This window comes from Globicephala melas, chromosome 3, assembly GCF_963455315.2.
Source record: "Globicephala melas chromosome 3, mGloMel1.2, whole genome shotgun sequence".
NCBI classification, from domain to species: domain Eukaryota; kingdom Metazoa; phylum Chordata; class Mammalia; order Artiodactyla; family Delphinidae; genus Globicephala; species Globicephala melas.
In genome coordinates this window covers 161257963-161276661 of record NC_083316.1, presented here as the reverse complement: position 1 = coordinate 161276661, position 18699 = coordinate 161257963, and the positions used below count along the sequence as shown (strand labels likewise).

The 18699-nt window shown below is 42.0% G+C and overlaps 2 protein-coding genes across 3 annotated transcripts in view; both read right to left on the bottom strand.

Moving 5' to 3' along the window:
- Positions 1–16737, bottom strand: part of LOC115865311 (zinc finger protein 709-like) — a 35121-nt gene extending 18384 nt beyond the window's left edge. Inside the window, exon 1 of one of the 2 annotated variants that reach the window (XM_060296962.1) lies at positions 16686–16737. The gene's annotated coding sequence lies outside the window, so the exon portion shown is untranslated. The remainder of the gene's footprint in view (positions 1–16685) is intronic. The other variant, XM_030879976.2, reaches the window with a different exon arrangement.
- On the bottom strand, positions 11712–17084 carry LOC115865312 (zinc finger protein 709-like). Its single transcript, XM_060296963.2, has 3 exons — positions 16962–17084; positions 16686–16746; positions 11712–14845 (listed from the first exon to the last, which is right to left on the bottom strand). Exons 1-3 carry the CDS (start codon positions 16993–16995, stop codon positions 13282–13284), a joined length of 1659 nt encoding a protein of 552 aa, XP_060152946.2. The 5' UTR covers positions 16996–17084; the 3' UTR covers positions 11712–13281.
- Between the last annotated feature and the right edge of the window lie 1615 nt (positions 17085–18699).

Here is an 18699-nt window from a genome sequence, read left to right as displayed (position 1 = left end):
AAGTCAGACTTGGTACCAAGAAAGTCCTGTTGTGACCCATGACCTTCCTCCATTCTAGTCCTTCCATTTCTTCTTATGAAGGATCACAGAAGGTGGAAAGAAGGGTTACACGTGTAAAAATCAAGGTTTGGGAAAGTTTAACATTCTCCTAGCATGTGAAAGCATCTTTGTTGCTTTCTATTACTTTTTAGTATATACACATACTATTTGGAGTGTAGTTGTGAAATTTTACAAATGTATAGTTATACTACCACCAAGATAGAGTATACTTCATCATCTCAAAGGACCACTCTAGTGGTGCCTGGTTGTAGTGAACCCTCCCTACCCTTAATCACTGATCTGTTTTAGCTTCTTATACCTTTGTCTCTTCCACAATGTCATATATATGGAACACCATGTTGTCTTATGTTCCCTGCTGGAAACTCTGATTCTGCATTTGTAAAAGTACGTAATTATACAAACCTTATAGTGTCCTTCTGAGTTTGCAATTTTTGACATTGCCCAGAAGAGTGGCACACATTATGCCTTCAAAACTGAGAGATTCCACTGTTATCAGCTATGGGAATTGAGGTAAGACCCAAAGCTTAACTTTCTTCATTTGTATGTGACAGGAATGATGGGGACAGGAGATCAAATGAGATACTAATAATTGTAAAGTCACATGTCAACACTGCTAAGAAAGCATAAATTAGTACTGAAAAAAAAGAGGGGAGCAAGTTTGGACTTATTTTGCTGTTTAATGAAACCCAAACTGTCACCTTTTACCCCATCTTCCCTAACATCTGCTGAAAGTGTAAACATGGAAATGATCCCTGAAAACAGAAAAAATGAGCTTTGAGGGCTTTGTGCATAAACCTCCCATCTGCTCCTCTTGTAAGAAGACATAGGGACTTCCCTGATGGAGCAGTGGTTAAGAATCCGCCTGCCAATGCAGGGGACATGGGTTCAAGCTCTGGTCCAGGAAGATCCTACATGCCGCAGAGCAACTAAGCCCGTGTGCCACAACTGCCGAGCCTGCGCTCTAGAGCCTGTGAGCCACAACTACTGAAGACCGTGCGTCTAGAGCCTGTGCTCCGCAACAAGAGAAGCCACTGCAGTGAGAAGCTCGCACACCACAACAAAGAGTAGCCCCCGCTCGCCACAACTAGAGAAAGCCTGCGCACAGCAACGAAGACCCAACACAGCCATAAATAAATAAATAAATTTATAGAATAAAGTTGTTAAAAAAAAAAAAAAGAAGGCATAGAATATTTCCTGCTCTGAGGAAATATACCTCCTTTGCCACCACATTCAGATATTACTCAAAATGATACCCTCTGTCTGCAGCTCACCTCAATTATTCCTTGGATAATTGCCCTCTAAACATCCATAGCTATTTTTGGTGTTTCAACCAGGAAATCATATTGGACTTGCACAGATATCACTCTACTCATAGGAAAGTGCAGGATGAGCTACAGTTGTGCAGATGACCTTTACTCAAACCCAAAGGAATACCTTTAAAAGATGTATTCACTTGATGTTAGTCTGTGTTCAATTAATACATTTTATTTAATCAATAAAACTCGAAGCACAGTATGAAATTATATCTAAGATACAATAAAGAGATAAATATCAGAAAGAAATAAAAATATTCCAATATAATACTCTATGTATTAAAAATTGTTTTTCATTTCCAGATCGTGTGCAGTAATAGTCATGAGGTGTGTTCTTTTATTTCAGGTGAGTTCAAATCGATTTCCAGGGCTTAGACTTGCACTCCAGAAGTGTTCAAGTATGATTATATTCAAAACAATTTTTTTTGCCATGGAAATAATAATTAACTTTTTTCTTTTTATGGAATGTAATATTCAACAGATACTTGTGGGTTTTCCTGTTGAGCTAGCAAAATTCCTATAATTTTCTTTTCTCTTTTCCACATAAACACTGGGTTTGAGTGAATTTGCTGGATTGTTCACTTGGTTTGTGTATTTAAAATAGCAGTGGTGGTCCTAGCAACTCCAGTGGGAGTAGAGGCCCTGAGGCCAGTGACTTCAAGCTAAGGCCCCCTTGAGCATGCGAAGGGAACTGCTTGAAGGCCTAGTTGGTTCCTCCCAGGGAGCCTCTCCCTGCAGGTGTCCTACCTGCTCACACCCACCCTGGAAGGAGCCTTTAGGCTGAGAGAAGCTACAGAGCCCTGGAAACTGGGGATGCACATGCACTTGCGGGGATGGGGGCTAGGGGGTGAGAGAGGAATGGAAAGGGAGGAGGTGCCCCTTCTGAGGTTTTAGCTGTAGTTCCCTTGGGCCTTCTTGTAGAAAAAGGTTGGAGTTTTGCAACCAGTGTAGCTGCACTCAGAGTGTAACTTGTATACGTTAAGAAAGTCACGGGGGCTTCCCTGGTGGCGCAGTGGTTAAGAGTCCGCCCGCCAATGCAGGGGACATGGGTTCCAGCCCTGGTCCGGGAAGATCCCATATGCCACGGAGCAACTAAGCCTGTGCGCCACAACTACTGAGCCTGCACTCTAGAGCCCGCGAGCCACAACTACTGAGCCCACGTGCCACAACTACTGAAGCCCATGCACCTAGAGCCCATGCTCCGCAACAAGAAAAGCCACCGCAATGAGAAGCCCGCGCAACGCAACGAAGAGTAGCCCCTGCTCGCCACAACTAGAGAAAGCCCATGCGCAGCAACAAAGACCCAATGAAGCCAAATTAAAAAAACAAAAAAAAACCTTTAAAAGAAAAAGATTAGTAAATAGTAAAATATAGTCTATATAAATTTCTGTTTTACATACAGAGTTTAATTAAATCTGTAAGATAGTAAAGTCTAACTTAAGACCTTAACCCACATATCCTGGTCCCCTCCAGTGCTCTTCCTCCTGTCACCGCGAAATACAGTTTTGAAAATTTCTTGAGCATCCTGTGTTTCTTTTAAACCAAGCAATTGCGAATGCATATTTATCTTACCCAGGTTTGTCCGTGCAGTGAGCAGTCAAGACTCCACATTTTTAGATGTTTGACTGCTCACCCCTTAAGGCTCACCCCACCCTCTTCCCCTTGTGCCCCTACGTGGACAAGCTGAAGAGGAAGCCTGGGTGGTCTCTCCTGTAGAGCAGGCAAGAGATTCCAACCATAAGCCCTGCCAGTGCGCAGGGACTCTCGCCCTAGCCCCATGCCCAACCACAATGAACACCCAGGCCAGGCTCCTCACCTTGCTTTCTGAAGCCATTTCAGAGCTGCTTGAGAGGAGCCCTCCCTCCTCCCCCAAGACCTGAGTCAGAAGCTTTTTCCTACCTTCTTGGTGTGTGTGTGTGGGGGGGCACTTTGGCATCAGTCTCAACAAGGAAACCACATCTCTGCAGGTGACAATAATAACTGTCGTCGTGAGCAGCATATCCACACATGACCGCCACCTGTGGGTCTGTCTTCTCTTGCTCACCTGCTCTGCTGCCTGATGGTTGCCAGCGCTGTGGGCTGCTGGGCGCTGGGGAGCTTGTGCCGTGAGCTGTGCTGCCCTTGCACTGTTGACCCCACCAGGTCTCTGTTCTATGGTTGGCTGACCAGAATTGAAAGTTTCAAGAATTTCTAAGCCTTTGGGAGCAGGGGTGTGGGATTGGGGCTCTCCTTAAAGTAGTCCTGGGTTGATGTCTGTGCCAGGATTTATCTGTGTGTTATAGAGAAACTGTGACAGAGGCTGGGTTGACCCCAAAATGCCATGGGGATGGGGTTGGGAGAAAGGGACTACACCCTGTGAAAGAGGTAGCCTCATTGTGTGAGGGGGTAGTCCTGAAAAAGCAGTCACTTAAGAAGAAAAGGAGGGCTTCCCTGGTGGCACAGTGGTTAAGAATCCACCTGCCAACACAGGGGACATGGGTTCGAGCCTTGGTCCGGGAAGATCTCACGTGCGACGGAGCAACTAAGCCCGTGCAACAAAACTATTGAGCCTGCTTCCTAGAGCCCGTGAGCCACAACTACTGAGCCTGTGTGCCACAAGTACTGAAGCCCACGCACCTAAAGCCCATGCTCCACAACAAGAGAAGCCACTGCAATGAGAAGCCCGTGCACTGCAAGGAAGAGCAGCCCCCTCTCACCGCAACTGGAGAAAGCCCACGCACAGCAACGAAGACCCAACGCAGCCAAAAATAAAAATAAAAAAATAAAAAAAAGAAAGAAAAGAAAAGAGGAGAGGGGGAAAGGCAGCCACTAGGTTGCAGGCTGAGCTCACATTCCTAATACCAGAAGGCTCACCAGGACCCTTAAAGACTTCTGTTGCTGCACACCCATGGCATCCTTGTGGCACAGCCAAGGGATTAATTCAAAACTGACTTAAGCCTGGGTTCCTTAAACCCTATAATGCAACCAGTTGTCATGGGGAAGACTCCTAACCTTGATGGCACTGTTTTGAGGCTCTTGAGAGGAAAAAATATTATAAATACAAGGGTAGAGAGACACCCCTTCCCCAAAGTATATCCAGTGAAGAAGGACACGAAACAGAGTAGATCAGGAGGAAGGAAATAATAGATACAATACTAAAACAAAGGTCCACAATTTGATGCAACTGGAAATCCAAAATATACTAAAATAATTTATACAACAAAACAGATGAAAGTACATTGCTTAGCTTTTGGGCCTCTACAACATAGGTTCAGAATTAATTTTGCTCTCTGATATAAAGTACTAATTCAGATACCTTCAAGCAGTTAATAAATACTAGGTCTCAAAGTACAGATCTACCTGAGTTCTCACTAAATTTAAGCAAGATACCTCTGATAATCTTAGGAGCACTAATGAATATAGAGGACAAGTAGGACAATGTTTCTCCTTAACCATCAGAACCACGGTTGTGCCTAAATTCTCCATGGTCACAACACCCATTGTCCTAAAATATCCCATAACGAGCTGGGAAGCTCTGAACCAATGATTCATAGATTAAAATTAAAGTTTTTGCCACTTAAAAATTGCCTTGGATTTCCCTGGTGCTCCAGTGGTTAAGACTCTGCACTTCCAGTGCATGGGTTGGATCACTGGGTGGGGAAGTTCTGCATGCTGCGTGGCACGGCCAAAACAAAAAAAGAAGAAAAATTGGACCTCACAGACCTTACTCCCCAAATAAGTTAGTTAATATGGCCCAACATAAATTACACAGGGCCTTGATGGACTGAAAACTGTATATAAAACCTAGTTAGTGAAGGGTTAATTATTCTCCATCCTCCTTCTAACAGCCCAGTTTATCCCATTAAACCAGGAAAGAATGACACCTTACAGTGAATTAAGGCAACCTCAAGGCTGTGGTCGTACCAAACAGAACCCTATTCCTAGTCTCCAACATTATAGAAATTACCGACTCCATCTAATAAGCAATTGATAAATATTCTGATATCACAGATTCGGCTAAGTCTGTTGTGTTCAGTGCCTAGTTCAACAGCCTCTCAGCTGCACTTGGCCTTCACCGCTGAAGGGATGTGTGATACACCTTCACTGGGTTATCCTCATGGATCATTAACAGCTTTGCCCTCCCACACAATCATTGCAGCCAAGATCTGAACAGCATGCTGGTTTCTCCAAGAACACAGGCAGAACATTATATTAATGACGTCTCCTCTAAGGACATTAAGGACACACAAATATTGAAAAAAGAAGCTCACAGAAAGCAGATGGGACAAGGCCATGCATATAATGTGAGTCCCTGATAACTCTGTTAAATTTCTGGAAATTATTTGATAAGCTGAGGCCAGCTCCCTCCCTGACACCATGAAGAAACGGCTATCGTTCCCCACAGCACCTACAACATCTACATGGTTCTTTTGATGTTCTGGAGGCAACATATTCCGTGTTTATAAATTTTACTTGAGCTCATTTTTTTTGTTATTTGCAAGTTTGCCACCTTGTATGGGTACCCTGTCACAAAAGGCTAAAGACTCTCTTCAATTACAAGTGGCACTCCAGTTAGTGCCCTTAGAGAATCCTTCACTAGAGGCAGTATGTGAATGACTTGCCTCTTTGCTCTCCTTCTCAGGCCTCCTCACAGGAAGATAGCAGCCACCTCCTAAAGCTTTTAGCCTTAAAGGAACATAAGGTCGCCAAAGAAAAATTGCAGTTTGCCCGAACCCAGGTTCAATATTTAGGGCATCTGATATCAGAACATGGGTGACACATAGATCCAGATAGACTTCATAGTTTCCTAAGTTTCATGGTTCCCAAAGTAAGCACCAATGGTGAGGTTTTCTCAGGCTAGTGGGTCACTGCCAAAACTGGATTCCAAATTTCTCTCTTATGGCTAAATCTCTGTATGTTTTACTCAACAGTAACAACTCTGACCCAATTTTATGGAAAGAACCGGACAACAAAGCTTTCAAGGCCTTAAAGAAGGGTTTGATGGGGACTTCCCTGGCGGTCCAGTGATTAAGACTCTGTGCTTCCAATGCAGGGGGCAGAGGTTCAATCCCTGGTTGGGAAACTAAGATCCCACATGCCATGTGGCGCAGCTAAAAAGAACAAAAAAGAAAAGAATTGCAAAGAAAAGAGGTGTTTAATGAACCCACCTACCCTTGGCATTCCAATTATCAGATTCCCTTCATCCTTTTGGTATATGAAAAGGAATGGAATGCCCTTGGGGAACTCACCCCAAAACATGTACCACCATCCACCCATAGCATAGGGTTTTATAGCCAGCCAACTGGGCCCTGTGGCATGGGGACACACCCCTGCCTCAGCTTAGAGCCATTATGGCCACTGCCCTTTTGGTTATGGCCATGCATAAAATCATTGTGGGATCCCCTTTAGCCATTTTTGTACCTCATGCATTTGAAGCTCTCCTAAATTTTCATCACACTCAACATTTCTCAGGCAGCCGCCTCACTTCCTCTGAAGTCCCTTGTTAACTGCCCCTCACATAACTCTTTTACACTGTAATAACTTTTAACTCTGCTACTCTTCTCCCTTCCATCACTGATGAAGTACTCACAACTGTTTTAACACTGACGGACCACCTCCTGACTTGTAATGATGTGCAGGAAATTCCATTGGGTTCTGGACGTGCAGGCCCAGCGGCCAAGGCTCACCGGCCCAGCCGCTCCGCGGCATGTGGGATCTTCCCGGACCGGGGCATGAACCCGTTTCCCCTGCATCGGCAGGCGGACTCTCAACCACTGCGCCACCAGGGAAGCCTTCACTGATGGTTCTTATTTAAAAGGTGACAATGACAAATACTGTGCTGGGTATGCTATTACAACTCCTTTTGATGTCGTTGAGGCAGCATCTTTACCTATGGCTGCTTTGACCCAACAGGCTGAATGAATTACGTGCTCTTACACAGGCTTGTACATTAGCCAAGGACAAAACTGCCAGTGTTGGTACTGATAATAGATACGCTTTCACAGTAGCTCGTGATTTTGCAATGCTGTGGAAGCAACGTGTCTTCCTTACTTCCGATGGAAATAAAGTTAAAAATGGCCTCTATGTTCAGGAATTACTGAATGCAATAATTCCCCTTCCGCATTAGCTATTAAGATTCTGAGGGTTTTTTTTTTTCTTGGCTGTGATGCACGGCTTGTAGGATCTTAGTTCCCTGAACAGAGATTGAACCCATGCCCCCCAGCAGTGGAAGCGTGGAGTCCTAAACACGCCAGGGAATTCCCCAAAGGCATTTTAAATTTGACTCTCTGAAGCTAGGGAAAATCACCTTGCTGATATTTCTGCAAGGAATGCTGCCCTTAAAGGGATCTAGAGCAGCCAAATGTCTGTCATAGACCAAAGGGATATTTGCCCAAATAATTTAGAAAAACTGGCTAGACAAGCCCAACAATTGGTCTCAGAAAAGGAAAAACAAGATTGGAAATTCAACAACTTTTGGTTTGATAAAAAGAGAAAGCTCTTGTTTGGACCAAATACCAATCCATTCCTACCAGAGATTCTAAAATTCCCACTCCTTACCACTATCCATGCATTAAACCATTGGTCAACTGACCAAATGATATCCTTCATCACTCAACATTGGTGGGGAAGCATTAACAAGTCCACAAAAAGTGCCTACCTCACTTGTCCCACTTGTCCAAAGCATAGCCCAGTGAAGCCTGTCTGTTTCGCCAATAAACATTTAAAATTGCATAATAGGGATTTCCCTGGTGGCGCAGTGGTTAAGAATTCACCTGCCAATGCAGGGGACACGGGTTCAAGCCCTGGTCCGGGAAGATTCCACATGCTGCGGAGCAACTAAGCCCATTTGCCACAACTACTGAGCCTGTGCTCTAGAGCCCACGAGCCACAAGTACTGAGCCCGAGTGCCACAACTACTGAAGCCCACGTGCCTAGAGCCCGTGCTCCGCAACAAGAGAAGCCACTGCAATGAGAAGCCCGTGCACTGCAATGAATAGTAGCCCCGGCTCACCACAACTAGAGAAAGCCCACGTGCAGCAACGAAGACCCAATGCAGCCAAAAATAAATAAATAAATAAATTTATTAAAAAATAAAAATAAATAAAACTGCCTAATGAACCATTTGAGGCCAGCAAATAGATTTCATGCAACTTCTTGTCTAATGGATATAAATATGTTTAAGACATGGTCTGTTATGTTTTCATACTGGACTGAAGCCTTCCCTTACAGACATGCTACTGCCTCTACTGTGGCTAAAATCCTTTTGGAAAAGATTATCCCTACCAGGGGAACTCCTCAAATTTCACAGTGATTGAAGAACCCACTTTACTGGTTAGGTGCTTTGACAAGTCTCTGCTGTTTGACAGGCAACACTGTCACTGTGCTTACCACCTTCAATCGTCTGGTTTAGTCAAACACACTAATGGTATTAAGACTCAATTGGCAGAATTTGTTGAGGTCCTACAAATACCTTGACCAAACGCACTGCCGTTAGTTCTTCTAAATCTCAGACCCACCCCTTTTGGAACTCATAAACTCTCACCCTTTGAGACAGTCACAGAACACCCAACGCACTTGACCTACTGCTTCTTTTGACCCACAACTCATAAAAGGGGAGATGCTCCAACATTGCAAAGGCCTAATTTTTTCTATGAAAAGTAATCATGTTTTGGTAGAAGAGTCTTTTCACAGTGTACCCTTGGGAAACAAAGACCTTTAAGTATCACATCTTGCAACCTGGAGATTTCATTTATTCAAAAATACACCTCCAGAAGAACTCTCTTCAAGCTCATTGGAAATACCCCTATCAAGTACTGCTGACCAACCCTTGTGCCATCAGATTCCAAGGAATGGACTCTTGGATTCACGTGACACATCTATGACACACCTAAAGAAAACATCAAACCCTGACTGGAGCTGCACATCATCTGGTGACCTGCAAGTAAAGATCTCCCAGAATTGAAGCAGACAAGATTTGATGAGACAGCTTTCCCAAGATATCAGGACCAAGTCTGCTGGAAGTTTGTTGCCAAACCCTTGATGATGACATAACTCTTCAGATGATAGCCAATGCTTATTATCTTAATAACATATGGACTAGATAAAAAGTGCCTGAAGGTTCTCTCTCTTACCCCTTCTTGTTACTCAAATGTGACCTTAGTATCTGGTCACTTTCCCTTTGACATGAGATACTAAACCCAGGAAACCCTGACATTGAGGGAAAAAAGCTGCTGAAACTATATAGAAAACCTGACTCTTGATCAATGATGCTTTCAGAGAAAGATTTTCATCAAAAGGGGAAAATAGAAAAAATGAATACACAGAAACCTCAAATAGAGTGGGCAGACCACAACGGGGAGCTCTCACATCCTGCAATGACAGTAGAGCCCAACAGGAAAGAAGAAAGATACCTCTTCTTTCCTGGCAAGGACTCAGCCAATGAAAAGTCACTGATGCTCTGTTTATTACAGCCCTTCCAACTTTCTTTTCTGCTCTACACAAGCGTTCACCTTCCCTTGCTGTGCAGGAACCTGCAATGTGACTCACCATGTTGCAGACCACGAGTTGCAGTGCTCTGCTGATCCTGAATAAACTCACCTTGGCTAGAGTAGTATCTTGTAGTCTATTTGTTTCAGGTCAAGAAGGTAAAAGGTTAGGTTATTGATTTGCGATCTCTTGTTAACATAGGCATTAATGGCAAATAGAAACATTTCTATGTACTATTTTAGATGCAAACTATAAACTTTGACTCCTTAGGCATGATATAATTTTCCTCATTATCTCTAATTATATATTTTTTGCTTTAAAGTCTATTTTGGGGGCTTCCCTGGTGGGGCAGTGGTTACGAATCCCCTGCCAATGCAGGGGACATGGGTTCAAGCCCTGGTCTGAGAAGATCCCACATGCTGCGGAGCAACTAAGCCTGTGCACCACAACTACTGAGCCTGCGCTCTAGAGCCCGTGAGCCATAACTACTGAACCTGCGTGCCACAACTACTGAAGCCCGTGCGCCTAGAGCCCGTGCTCCACAAGAGAAGCCACCACAACGAGAAGCCTGTGCACCTCAACCAAGAGTAGCCCCACTTGCCGCAACTAGGGAAAGCCCGTGTGCAGCAACCAAGACCCAACACAGCCAAAAGTAAATAAATTAAATAAATAAATAAAAAATAAAATCGATTTTGCTAGATATTTTTATAATTTCTCCAGTTGTGGAATCATACTCCCCTAGACCTCATTGATTCCTCCCATGGTGGTTCCACCTTCTTAACTGAACCCTTTCTCCTTGACATCAGTGTCTAATTTGCACCCATGAGATTTTAAATTGTGGAGATGACTGGCAACACTGCTGGTGGGTGGGCTGAGTCCTGACATGACAAAAAGTCCTGACTTTTTTTTTTTTTTTTTTTTGCAATATGCAGGCCTCTCACTGTTGTGGCCTCTCCGCCGCAGAACACAGGCTCCGGATGCGCAGGCCCAGCAGCCATGGCCCACGGGCCCAGCCACCCCGTGGTACATGGGATCCCCATGGACCGGGGCACGAACCCGCGTCCCCCGCATCAGCAGGCAGACTCCCAACCACTGTGCCACCAGGGAAGCCCCACACTTTAAATTAAATACAATAAAACATGACTGAAGACATATTAGGGATTACACTCAGCTATGAATAACAGGAAACACACAGAACCTGCCGGATATGAGGAAGGTGCTGATGCTACACAGAAGGACTGCATCAGAGCAGTCACTGCACAGTGCAGTAGAGGAACAAACTCTCATGTAGTTCTTTTGGACTGTACCACTGTAACTGTCATAGTGGAATGGGGAGCACATAGTCAGGAGCAGTATAAACAGAACAAGGTGCTTACAAATTAGACCTTATACAAATAAGATCTAGAGAACAGGGCACTCAGTGCTTCAGAGAATATTCTTAACCATGACAGTCTAAATTTCTTACAAGGTGGACACATGAGAGCTTGCAGGAAAATCCAAACTGTATTGGATCTTTAATGTTGAATTTGGGGACAACTGTAGAAGCCTACAGCTCAGATCAAGTGGAAGTCAAGCAGTCTACGGTGGTTTTGAGGATATACTTGACTGATAGGGAAAATAATGTGGAAAACGGGCTGGAAGCAAGTGTCTACAAAGGCCCTGTGCTTCTGTCTCCTTCCATACAGGTGACTTCAAAACCTGACTAAATCATACTTCATTTCCGCATTCCAAGTTTCATGTAAGTTAGGCTTTGGTGACTTCTCACATGGGATCATAAGGCAACACATTCTAGAAAATGTAGTTCATGTTACTCACATTAATACAACAGGATCAAGGGACATTGCCAAATCTAAATTTTATTGTCCTTTCACACGTCTCTCTTCTTTTTTTTTTTTTTTTTTTCAGTATGCGGGCCTCTCATTGTTGTGGCCTCTCCCGTTGTGGAGCAGACTCCGGACGCGCAGGCTCAGTGGCCATGGCTCACGGGCCCAGCCGCTCCGCGGCATGTGAGATCCTCCCAGACCGGGGCACGAACCCGTGTCCCCTGCATCGGCAGGTGGACTCTCAACCACTGTGCCACCAGGGAAGCCCCGTCTCTCTTCTTAACGTAAATTCCATAGTCCAAATCCCAACCAAAAGAAATGACAAAGTGTAAAGGACAAAAGATGAAGATAATTCACAAGAGACTGCACTATGATAAACTTTGCATACTTACAAGTATATAGCAATTATATATTCCATGGAAAATAGAATAAGGATCTTTAAGCAATAAAAAGTTAGTTTTCTGCTAAATAAGGTGGAATATATATATATATATATAAAATGAATAAGGCATATCCAGTACTTGCCACAGGAAGCCAGCAGGAAAAAAAAACCAAACCGGCATTTTTCAATGTTGTTTTCCTTACATATAACTTACAAAATTAGGTAAAAATTAAACCTACTTGCATACTAGAAATAAACTTCAATTCATGGTTCCAATAGACTTCAAAATAGACACACAAAAAATTACTAAATAACTAAAAGAAAAGACTACCTATTAATTTTTAAGGAACTCTTGCTTAATGAGTATCTACAAAATTATCTCACTTCAATGTGTACTTTGAAAACTAATTAGAAATCCATACTAGAGAGAATCACTTTAAGAATGAGTCAATTACAAAGAAAATTTATAACATTTCTTTCATGTTGTGAATTTTCAGACAGCGTACCCATAGTACTTACATGGAGATAATTTCTCTTCAGTGCAGTTTTCATATGACTTTGAAAATATTTGTTAAAATTGAAAAGTTTCCCTAATTTTTCAGTTACAAAGTTTCTAACGCGTGTACATTTTTTTTTTTTTTGTGGTACGCGGGCCTCTCACTGTTGTGGCCTCTCCCGTTGAGGAGCACAGGCTCCAGATGCGCAGGCTCAGTGGCCATGGCTCACAGGCCCAGCTGCTCCGCGGCATGTGGGATCTTCCCGCACCGGGGCATGAACCTGTGTCCCCTGCATAGGCAGGCGGACTCTCAACCACTGCGCCACCAGGGAAGCCCCGCATGTACATTTTCACGTAGTTTTGTAAGGATGTGGGGCAAGTGAAGGTTTTCCTACATAGTTTACATTCAATACAATTCTCTCCAGTGCAAGTTCTTTCGTGGCTTTCCAAGGAAATGGGACTGAAGGCTTTCCCACATTTCTTACATATATACTGTTTCTCTCCAGTGTGCACTCTCATGTGTCCTTGGAAACGTGTGATACATGAAGGCTTCCCCACATTCCTTACATTCAGTTTCTGTCTAGTACGAGTTCTTTCATGTATCTGAATATAACAGAGAGTGCTGAAAGCTTTGCCATACTGTTTGCAAAAATATGGTTTCTCTCCAGTGTGAGCTCTTTTATGTATTTGGAATGAACTGGGAAAAATAAAGGCTTTCACACATTCCTTACATTCATAGTGCTATTCTCCATTATGAGTTTTTTCATGGCTTTGAAAAGAACTGGGACAACTGAAGGCTTTACTACAAGTTTTACATTGATAGGGTTTCTCTCCAGTGTGAGTGTTTTTATGTGCTTGTAAAGAACTGGGACAATCAAAGGCTTTCCCACAATCCTTACATTTGCAAGGTCCATCACCAGTATGCATTATCATGTGTCTTTGAACATTTGAGGGATAAATAAAGGCCTTTCCACATTCCTTACATTCATAGGGTTTCTCTCCAGTATGAGTTCTTTCGTGTTTTCGAATGGAACTGAGATAAGTGAAGGCTTTACCACATTGCTTACATTCATAGGGCCTCTCCCCAGTATGACTTTTTTCATGTATTTGACGACAACATAGAAAACTGAAGGCCTTACCACATTCCATACACTTATATGGCTTTTCTCCACTGTGAGTCCTTTCATGACAACGAAAGTAATTGGGACAATCAAAGACTTTCCCACAGTCTTTACATTTATAAGGTCCATCTCCAGTATGCTTCATCATGTGTCTTTGAAATTTGGCAAGATAACTGAAGGTTTTCCCACATTCCTTACATACATAGGGTTTCTGTCCAGAATGAGTCCTCTCATGTTTTCGACAGGAATTTGGACAACTGAAAGCTTTACCACAATTTTTACACGTATAGGGCTTTTCTCCACTGTGTCTCCTTTCATGACTTCGAAAGGATCTGGAATAACTGAAGGCTTTACCACATTGCTTACATTCATAGGGTTTCTCTCCAGTATGAGTTCTCTCATGTTTTCGAAAGGAACTTGAACAACTAAAGGTTTTACCACATTTTTTACATTCATAGGGCTTTTCTCCAGTATGTGTCCTTTCATGTCTTCGAATGTAACTGGCACAACTGAAGGCTTTACCACACTGCTTGCATTCATATGGTTTCAACCCACTATGAGTTCTCTCATGTTTTATAAAGTAACTGGGACAATTGAAAGCTTTACCACATTGCTTACATTTATAAGGTTTCTCTCCAGTGTGCGTTATTTCATGAATTCGACAGTATCTGAGAGAACTGAGAGCTTTACCACAGTGCTTACATCTATAGGGTTTCTCTCCAGTATGAGTTTGTTCATGTTTTTGAAAGTTGTGGTGATATCTGAAGGCTTTTCCACATCTTTTACACTCATAGGGTTTCTCTCCAGTGTGAATCCTTTCATGCCTTTGAATAGACTGGCGAAGCTTGAAGGCCTTCCCACATTTCTTACAATCATAGGGTTTCTCCCCAGTGTGAATCTTCTCATGGGTATGTCTGGACTGACGATGCTTGAAGGCTTTCCCACATTCCTTGCATTTATATGGCTTCTCCTCATATTCCTGATACTCACGTGGTTTGGGTGTAGTGCGAGATGTCATGTGCCTATTAAAGGATGAATGACGCATGAAGATTCGTCCACATACACTGAATTCACATAGTTTTATTCCAGTTTTCTTTTTCTGATTATGATTTGAAATTTGGCTAAATGTTTCCCCATACTGACTACCTTCATTATTTTTACAGAGTCTCTCTACCATATGACTGCTGTAAAAAATAAGAAGGATATTATTAATGAATTGTTTATTAATTATATTTAGTAATAGTTATGACAATGAAAATTTTACCATTTTAAAGGAAAGTGCACATTTTCTGCACATTCTGATTGAAAGTGAATTTACTAAAGTTCTGCAAGATAATCATAGCAATTATCAAAACAGTAATATTCATAAATGGTGATTCTGAATACTGATTCCAAGTGTACTATTTTTCAAACACTCAACATTTAGGACACATTTGAGAAAAAAGGTTTGATGCAAAAATTCTAAGATTCATTAATTTTAAGGCTGGAATGATTTATTTTATTTCTTTGTTTTACAATGTCATGGCATAAACAATCTTGAGAGAGAAGAAAGAAGCTAGAGGAATCAGGCTCCCTGACTTCAGACTATACTACAAAGCCACAGTAATCAAAACAGTATGGTGCTAGCACAAAAGCAGACCATAGATCAATGGAAAAGGATAGAAAGCCCAGAAATAAACTCATGCACTTATGGTCAATTAATCTATGACAAAAAAGGCAAGAATATACAATAGAGAAAAGACAGTGTCTTCAACATGTGGTGCTGGGAAAACTGGACAGCCACATGTAAAAGAATGAAACTAGAACATTCTCTAACACCATATACAAAAATAAACTCAAAATGGATTAAAGACCTAAATGTAAGACTGGATACTATAAAACTCCTAGAGAAAAACATAGGCAGAACACTCTTTGACATAAATCGCAGCAATATTTTTTTTGGATCTGTCTCCTAGAGTAATGGAAACAAAAGCAAAAATAAACAAATGGAATCTAATGAAATTTAAAAGCTTTTGCACAGCAAAGGAAACCATAAACAAAATGAAAAGACAACCTACTGAATAGGAGAGAGTATCTGCAAACGATGCAACTGACAAGGGATTAATTTCCAAAATATACAAATAGCTCATACAGCTCAATATCAAAACACCAAAGGACCCAATCAAAAAATGGGCAGAAGACTGAAACAGACATTTCTCCAAAGAAGACACACAGATGGCCAACAGGCACATGAGAAGATGCTCCACACCACTAATTATCAGAGAAATGCAAATCAAAACTACGAGGTATCACCTCACACCGGCCAGAATGGCCATATTAAAAAGTCTACAAATGCTGGAGGGGGTGTGGAGAAAAGGGAACCCTCCTACACTGCTGGTAGGAATGTTAATTGGTGCAGCCACTCTGGAGAACAGTATGGAGGTTCCATAAAAAAGTAAGAATAGAATTACCATATGATCCAGCAATCCCACTCCTGGGCATATATCTGGAAAAGACAAAAACTCTAATTCGAAAAGAAACATGCACCCAGTATTCATAGCAGCACTATTTACAACACCCAAGACATGGAAGTAACCTAAATGTCCATCACGGATGAATGGATAAAGAAAATGTGGTATCACTTGCACGTGGAATCCAAAAAAATGATACAAATGAACTTATTTATAAAACAGAAATAGACTCACAGACATAGAAAACAAACTATGGTTACCAAAGGGGAAAGGGTGGGGGAGGGATAAATTGGGAATTTGAGATTAACAGATACACACTACTCTATATAAAACAGATAAACAAAAAGACTTGCTGTATAGCACAGGGAACTATATTCAATATCTTGGAATACCCTATAATGGAAAAGAATTGGAAAGAGAATGGATATATATATATGTATAACTGAATCACTTTGCTGTACACCTGAAACTAACACAACATTGTAAATCAACTGTACTTGAATAAAACAAAAAATATCATGGCATACTAACATTCTGTCACGGGACATTGCTTTCTCATGTGAGTATAACTCACCTTAGATTTGTCCCATGATTTTCATACTGATCTTCAGTATCAGGGTCTTCCCATTTTTCTCCTAAAATGCAGACCAACAACAACAAAAATCATTATAAGTTATAAAATATCAGAGAAAAGTTGTTACATGACAGGTCCATGATGAACTATGACCATGCCTGGTTTATTTACTAATGTAGTCCCTTTCCACATTTCACCTCTTGAAAATGTTGATAAGCAAGCAACACTGGTTCTCTAATTGACTAAGTAATTAAGTAAGAATGTCATCATCCCTACCTATTGAGGTCAAGTTCTTAAAGGTTTCCTGCATCACATCTCTGTAGAGTTTCTTCTGGGATAGATCCAGCAGAGCCCACTCCTCTGTGGTGAACTTCACACTCACATCCTCAAAGGTCACTGAATCCTAAAACATCCCAAATACGTATGTGAGAGAATGGACAGAATGAAGAGCACCAGCAATCTATACTCAATTCATAGGAAGTTCACATATGACTCTGCGGTCTCCCAACATTTGTTCTATAACTTTGTCATTAGAACTCTCACTCTATGGTGACACTCCCTCATGAATTCAAGAGCATCATGAACACAAGGAATTTACTGCTACATTTGTACTGTGATCACTTCAAGGCTTTATTCCTCTCTGTCAAGACATAGAGCACCTTGGAGAAATAAGAGAAACTTGCTATACAGATGAAAGAAATAATCCATTTTAAGCACACCAGTTCATTCTGATAAAAACTTTCTCATTCCCTCTTTAGTACCCACCATATCGTGCAGCACTATACGAGCACAGGTTCACATCAGCATGAGGTTTTAACAAATAACAACACAGTGAAGAACTGGAAGGTTTTCTTTCTATTCTCATCATCAGACACGAGGCCAAAAGTCCTGTGGAAATCCAACCTGTAACAAGATCCAGCTAGTCATATTGTCCTGAAGTACTCCAGGCTAACAGAAGTAGTCAGATCCAGGTGGGTGAATGAAAATATTCTTGTGGAGGAGTATAAATTAAAATTTATATAATATTTATCACATACTCAGTTTTGCTTTCCTTTCTCTGTCTCATTTCATGGGGCTAGGAAGTTATTCAGAGTCAGAGCCGAGACATGAGGAGGAAAACAGGACAACTCACACCTCCACAAAATCCCTACATTCATGTGCCTTGGGATGGCTTCTGAACAATTTTTAGAACACCCATACTGAGATGATAAGATCACAGAAGACCTCATTTTGGCAGAATCATACAACTATAATCTGGGCCTTGATGACCTTGGGGAACAGGTTAAGACAAAGTTTGCAAGGGCTTCATTAAAATCTTCAATGGTTTCATGGTGAATTTGCACAAATTATAAAAATACATAAAGAGTTCAACAGTGCTTTCTCAAAAAAAACCACAAAACCCTTTTCTCTTATATCAGCAAGTGATACCTGACCAGCCACTCTAGAGGCTGTCCTCCCACCTTCTCTCATTTCTGAGCTCCCAGGTGGGGCACAGCAGCATGACAGCCCATCCTAGGTATAGGAATTCCCCAGTGGCATAATTTCCTAAATGCTGGTCCCTGAAAGAGACCAATTACCCGTTGATGTCCATGTGAAGGGAACAGAAAAAAGGCTCCCATCCATCAATTCTGATGCTAGAATTAGCTTGTTTGGTAGAGCAACATTAACGAAGGAACACCTCTCTTGTTGTGGGTCCAGGGAGTAAGAGGAGCGGCCTAGGGCAGCCCTAATTACTCTTTCTTCACTGGAACAACAGCACTTGCTCATAACAAAATCCAACTACCCAGTGTGCAAAAGACAGTGAACATTAGCAGGCCCAAGAATGCTTAGCCTTAGAAATGCTTGCTCACAAATTTCATCTTTCACTAGTATCTGGGATCTGTGATTTTTGGGAGTAAGCTGACCAACCTTACAGATAAAAGTGCCTCAGTGAGCCTGAAGTGTATATGGTAAACTCCTGTTTTCCTTTGGAGAGTGGCAATTTTGTGTCATGTTCAGCAGAAGATGCCTACCT